General features: G+C 55.3%; 1 protein-coding gene across 1 annotated transcript; it reads left to right on the plus strand.

Annotated features, from left to right (window-relative positions):
• The first annotated feature begins 518 nt into the window (after nucleotides 1-518).
• LOC104165394 (sodium-dependent phosphate transport protein 3-like) lies at nucleotides 519-4,721 on the plus strand. Its single transcript, XM_009705009.1, has 11 exons — nucleotides 519-615; nucleotides 943-1,115; nucleotides 1,327-1,578; nucleotides 1,683-1,770; nucleotides 2,163-2,249; nucleotides 2,619-2,737; nucleotides 2,952-3,113; nucleotides 3,305-3,437; nucleotides 3,523-3,670; nucleotides 3,962-4,052; nucleotides 4,590-4,721. Exons 1-11 carry the CDS (start codon nucleotides 519-521, stop codon nucleotides 4,719-4,721), a joined length of 1,482 nt encoding a protein of 493 aa, XP_009703311.1.
• Nucleotides 4,722-5,908: the final 1,187 nt, after the last annotated feature.

The raw sequence follows: 5,908 nt of genomic DNA on the forward strand, positions 1-5,908 counted from the left end.
GCGAAACCTGCGACAACACGTGGCTGCGTCCCGCTCCCCGCCCCGGGACACGGAGCCAGGAGACCCACGACCCCGCTGGGCCCCTCTGGGCTGGGGGAGACCCTTCTCCCTGTACGTGAGCTACCCCTGGGGGGACGGGGTGGGGCAGGGAAGAAGCCTCCCTTTGCCCCAGCCAAGGGAGGGCAGCGGGTACCCCCGGGGGCTCTGCAGGAGCACCCCGGGGGGGTGCCCTGCCAGGCTATTGTGGTCGAGGGTTATGAACCACGGGTGCAAATGAGGCTGTCCCGGGGAGGTACGAGGCTGCTGTAAATCACTGTGCTCCTAAAATGTTTGTGCCGGCAGCACAGGGGTCTGCGACCATCAGCCTGCTCCGCTCCTGCCGTGCCGGTAATGGCATCGAGAGGAAATGCCAGGAGTCGCTGCCTGGCTGCTCCCATGTTTGTTGACATTTGAGATTCGCTTCCCAACAGGGCTGGATTTTGAGGAGAAGCAGGCAGCAGCATTGCAGGCAGGCAAGGATGCAGAGCCACGCGGACAACACGCAGGGAGGGGATGAGCCAGAGGCAGAGCAGGACGAAGCCCCCCTGCTTTCCCAGCAGCCCTCCTCCCACACAGGTAAATCTGCTCCCTGGGGAGCAGCAAACTGAAGTGCAGCCTCAGCAGGGCCTGGGAGCCAGCGACCTCAGGCTTTGACGTGTCCCCTCCATCCTTGGGCAAGTCTCCTTGCCTTCCTGCCCCTCCATTCTTCTGAAGATATGAACTGCTATCTCTGCAAAGGAGGAGGTCAGGTGCTCAGTGGTAAATGTCTGGAGGGTACCTGGAAAGAGCTGTTTGTTACTGTCGTAAGGTGAATGCCTGGCGACACAGATCTGTAGGACAGGGTGAGAGTTAACCCATGGCATCTCTGACCAGCCCTGGTTTGTGGGCACTCTTCTTCCACAGGGCTCTGCTCCACTCGCTGTGGCCTGGCCCTGGTCCTGCACGTCTGCCTCTTCATGGCGTACGCGCTCCGGGTCAGCCTCAGCATCGCCATCGTCGCCATGACTAACAGCAGCCATCCCCACGGCTGGTCCGGCAGCGCTCCCCGCAGCTCCTACCCAGGATTTGCTCAGGACGTAAGTGGAAAGCAGATGCAGATAACTGAAGGCCACTTTCCAGGCTCAGGCCACTCTTGGTTTTGCATGAGGACAGGCTTGGAAGCAGCAGAGGACAAAGAGCGTGAAGGAGCAGCGAGCTCAGTTTGTTGTACTCAGGGCTGCGTTTCCTGGTTGCTTCTCCCCTTCTGGACGAGTCTGTGCCTGGAAAACAGAGATCTCTGTCTGACAGATGCTTTCTTTCCTCCAGACCCCCATGTACAACTGGAGTGCTGAGACTCAAGGAATTGTCCTTAGCTCCTTCTTCTATGGCTACAGCCTCACGCAGGCGCTGGGCGGGTACTGCTCGGGGCTGTTCGGGGGGAAAGCTGTCTTGGGCAGCGGGCTTCTGCTCTCCTCCGTCCTCACCCTCCTCGTGCCCCAAGCAGCAGAGCTTGGCATAAGCTTCCTCATCGGACTGCAGGCGCTGCTGGGCTTGGCTGAGGTCAGTCATGACTCCAGGTGCTGCCAGGCTACGAAACCTGCTCTGATTAGCCCTGGCTGCGCTCCCTGTGTCCCTTCCCTCCACTGTCCCTGTTATCTTTGCAGGGAGTGATATTTCCAGCTCAGTACACGCTATGGGCAAAATGGGCCCCTCCACTGGAACGCAGCAGGCTCATGAACATCGCTGATGCTGGTAAGACACAAGGACTTTTTCCTACCACCGATTCAGTAAATGCAGGACCTCCCCTCACCCCTTTCTTTCCAAGGCAGTCCTTGCAGCAGCCTCAAGTTCAAGGCTGTGGGACCTTGGCAAAAAAGTGTTAGCAGGATTTAGACTTTCTGCCTCTCCTCCTCCCATCCTGTGTCTTCTCTGTCTCCTCAGATCAGGTCGGCTTGAGGTGGGAGAGGGAAGCTAGACACTGAAGGGAGCAAACCTGGATACAAGGGCGCTTGTTTGCACAGGCGCTTCATTTGTGCCACCACATTTTCCCATCACAAATCAGGCTGGAGGCTGTAGGTCTATCCTACTCGCTGCTGGTGACACAAAGTCCCATTAAAATGACTGTGCTGGTTTCTGATCCCTAGGATGCACTTTTGGGACTTTCTTTGCTCTTCTTGTGGCTGGGATCATCTGCCAGAGTCTGGGGTGGCCTTTTGTCTTTTACATCTTTGGTGAGTAATGGCCCATCATGTCCCTCTACTCCAGCCCTGCTCGCAGAGCTCCCAAAGGTTCCCCATCAGAGCCCTGCGGGACCAGCTCTGTCCTTACTTGTCCCACACAGAGCTCTGGGCTCCCCTCTCACCCACCAGGCCAGGATGAAGCCATTTTGCTGGGGTACTATTAGGGAACGTGCCTTTGCTGAACATTGCATGCCATCAAGCCAGCTCCTTCCACTGTGAGCAACGGGTTCAAGGGAGTTTGTCCCTTTCCATCTTCCTGCACTCACCGTTTCGCTAGCACCAGCCTCCATCCCGCTGGGTCTCAGCTCTGCTGCAGCTCGCCGTAAGCGGAGCTGGCACTGAGAGTCCCACCCCTTGCAGGTGGTGTTGGCTGTGCCTGGGGCCTCTGCTGGTTCCTCCTTGTGTACGAGGACCCTGCACATCACCCGTGGATTAGTGCCAGGGAGCAGGAGTACATCGTGTCATCGCTGGCTCACCAGGTACACAGAAACCTTTTAACCACGACTGACCATGCTGCAGACACCGTGGCAAAGGGACTGCACTGAGGCCGTTCGGCTGAGTTCCTTATGCAGCGGCCAGGGCTAGTCTCAGTCTTCTCAGCAGCAGGTGGAGATGCCAAGGAAAGCCTGGACAGCCTGCCCAGGGGATGTAAGACAGACAGGGAGGCACTGGCTGATGTTTTATTCCTTCCAGGGCAGCTCTCATGGCCGCTCCCTCCCACTTGTGGCCATGGCTAAATCACTGCCTCTTTGGGCAATCACCATTGCCTGCTTCTGCACAGACTGGCTCTTCTACATGCTGCTGACTTCCATGCCCACATTCATGAGCAACGTCCTCCACTTTGACCTCAGAGAAGTGAGTGCTGCCCTGCAGCTGAGGCTGGTCCCTGCAACAGCGACAGGACTTGGTCCCTCTGTAGGCTGGGAACATGGAGGTTCCGCAGGGACACCTCTTCCTGAAGACCAGTGGCTCTGGGACCAAGGGAGCTGCAGTCTTGGAGCTCTTGCTTGGCACGGCATGACAATGCCTTGTTGTCTGCTCTGCAGAATGGGCTCCTCTCCTCCCTGCCTTACGTTGGGAATGGGCTGGGACACATCCTGGCTGGGCTAGTGGCTGATTTCCTCCTGGCCAGGCGAGTGCTTGGCACAGCAGCCGTCAGGAAGCTCTTCTCAGCACTCGGTAAGGACAAGGTTTCATCTGCTATCCAGCTTTTCCAACACTCTTGTGTGGTCTGTTATTAAACAATTCCACTTTTCCTCCCAAGGGATGCTGCTCCCAGCCATCTTCCTGGTGGCTGTGCCTTACATTGGCTGCAGTTCCACAGTTGTTGTGGTCCTTCTAACACTGGCCTTGACAATAATCAGCATGACAGGGGCAGGCATCAATATTAACCACATCGATATAGTGCCCAGGTAAGTGGATCTGACCTCTGTGCCCTCCCTGGCTCTGCGTCCTTCCTGTTCCCTATCCCCCAAGGCTTCTGCAACTCCTGCCTTCTCTTCCCTTATCTTCTGTAGCTGGTGGCTTTGTAATTTAAGAGTAAAATAAAGGCTTAAAATCTGCCCTAGTCTTGCAGTGAAGATCCTAGTGTTGCTCAGCATGACAGGCAGATGAGGGAAGGGACTGGCAGCACCTACTGCTCTCCCTTTTTGTGACAGTTTCCTCCCTGCCTCACTCAGGAAATCTCCGCTTCCTCTCCCCAGATATGCAGGGTTCCTGCTGGGAATCACAAATACCTTTGGCATAGTCGCAGGAACTATTGCTCCTACCGCAGTTGGACTTCTCATCAGCCAGGTAATTTGGGGCCACAAACCACAAGCACATCCCTGAGAGAAAACAAAGGTCTGCTCTTAGAAATGGATTCCTTTCTTTGCACTGAATCAAAAATGATTCCAAGCCACCCCCCTCTCCCAACAAACACACATGATGTAGCACCCGGCAAACCAGAGCTCTGGATCATTTTCAGGACACAAGGATGACTCAGAAAGCAGGAAGAGCTCCACATGGGCCCCATCTGGATGTACTGAGAGATGGGGAGAGGGTTGGGGGAGTGGGGTGAGGGGGAAGCTCTGTGCCAGGCAGGAAAGCTTCCTGAATTCAGCACAGCACACAATGTCTCCAAAAATACCAAGGCAGGAAATGCATATCCAACAAGAGGGGGGTCTAGCATACATCATGAGCTGAGCAAAGCTCTTCTGTTGTTGGTACTAGTAGCAAGCAGAGGACGGAGATGAGTTTAATGCCAGTGAACCAGGTGGCAGTGGTTAAGTGATCACTACATGGAGATAAAAGGAAGGGCGATGTCATCATGATCTGTTCTTGGCCCCCCAGGATCTCCAGACTGGCTGGAGGAATGCCTTCTTCATATCTGCAGCCCTCAACCTGTTTGGCTTGATCTTCTACATAGCCTTTGGCAGCGGGACCATCCAAGACTGGGCTAGAGAGGATGCTGCTGTACAATGAGAGCCGTGAGCATGGGAAGGTACAGACGGGAACGGGCTGCAAATGGCCATGGCTCAGGCAGGAGCCCCCTCCACTACCCTGCTCTCACCTGCCCAGCAAAGCTCAGCCGTGTATTTCTGCCTGCTTCCATGGCCCTTGGAGCATCCTCAGGCGACGGCATAAGCTACACTGCCCTGCCTGCACCCTGACTCTTGAAGTGCCCAGCACCTTCACCCAGCTCTGTCCACCTTCTGATCCCAACCTACTCTCCTGGGGAGGCACCAGCCCTTCAACCCATGTTGCCTGCTGGGCATTTAACCCTGCCCTCAGCTTTTGCCCATGGGAAGGAACGCTGCAGCATAGACAGATCCTAAATGGGATCCACAGAGAGCTGGTAAAGCAGGCTGTCAGCCAAGCTCTGCAAGGAGCCTGCGGGGCTATTTCCAGCAAAGCTGTTCTCAGATGAAGTAAATCGATAATGAAGTAGTAGAGGAACATTACTTTTTTAACTAGCGGCTTCTCACACCTTCTGCACAGAGATTACTAACACTTTTTTTTCTCTTCTTAATGAGACAAGCTGATTATTCATTTATCCTTTATCCCCTTTTAGAAGCAACTGGGGCAAAAAATAAGTGAGGGCATTACGTAGTGCAACCTGGCAGCCCTGAGCATGGCCCCTGGGAGGCAGGGAAGGGGATAAGCAGGGAAAACCTTGAGCTAGTGTCATCCTTACTGAGTGAAAGCCTCATCGCAAGCATTCAGCTCAGGACATGGCCACTGAAAGAAATGTTTGGATGCCAAAAGGCCTATGAATTTGGCTCGCCCCTTTCCCAGAGAAGCTGTGTTATGCTCCGCTCCCAGCTGACTGCAGTGAGGGAATGGGCTGCGACTCCTCCCTTGCTCCAGGCTAAGTCAAAATGGTGCAAAAAGAGACCTGAAACCCACCAACGCTTCCCTGAAAGAGTGAAGTGAAATTGAAATATGTTCCCAGGTCTGGTTCAAGGAACTCAGGGGTGTGGGGGTGGGAGAAGCTCCAAGAGCCAGGCTTGAGTAAGCAACTCTGGATGCTGCTTGGGAGTGGAGAAGCTTCAACACCTTCTGGTGCAGCATCTCCCAGCAAAACCCCTGCAGCTCATCCCTCCTGGCCTCAGCGCCAGGCCGGGGCTCCTGGCAGGGCCCCAGCCCCCTCCACCACCATCTGCCCCAGC

Source organism: Cariama cristata, unplaced genomic scaffold (assembly GCF_000690535.1).
Source record: "Cariama cristata isolate BGI_N322 unplaced genomic scaffold, ASM69053v1 scaffold38507, whole genome shotgun sequence".
In the NCBI taxonomy this organism is placed as follows: domain Eukaryota; kingdom Metazoa; phylum Chordata; class Aves; order Cariamiformes; family Cariamidae; genus Cariama; species Cariama cristata.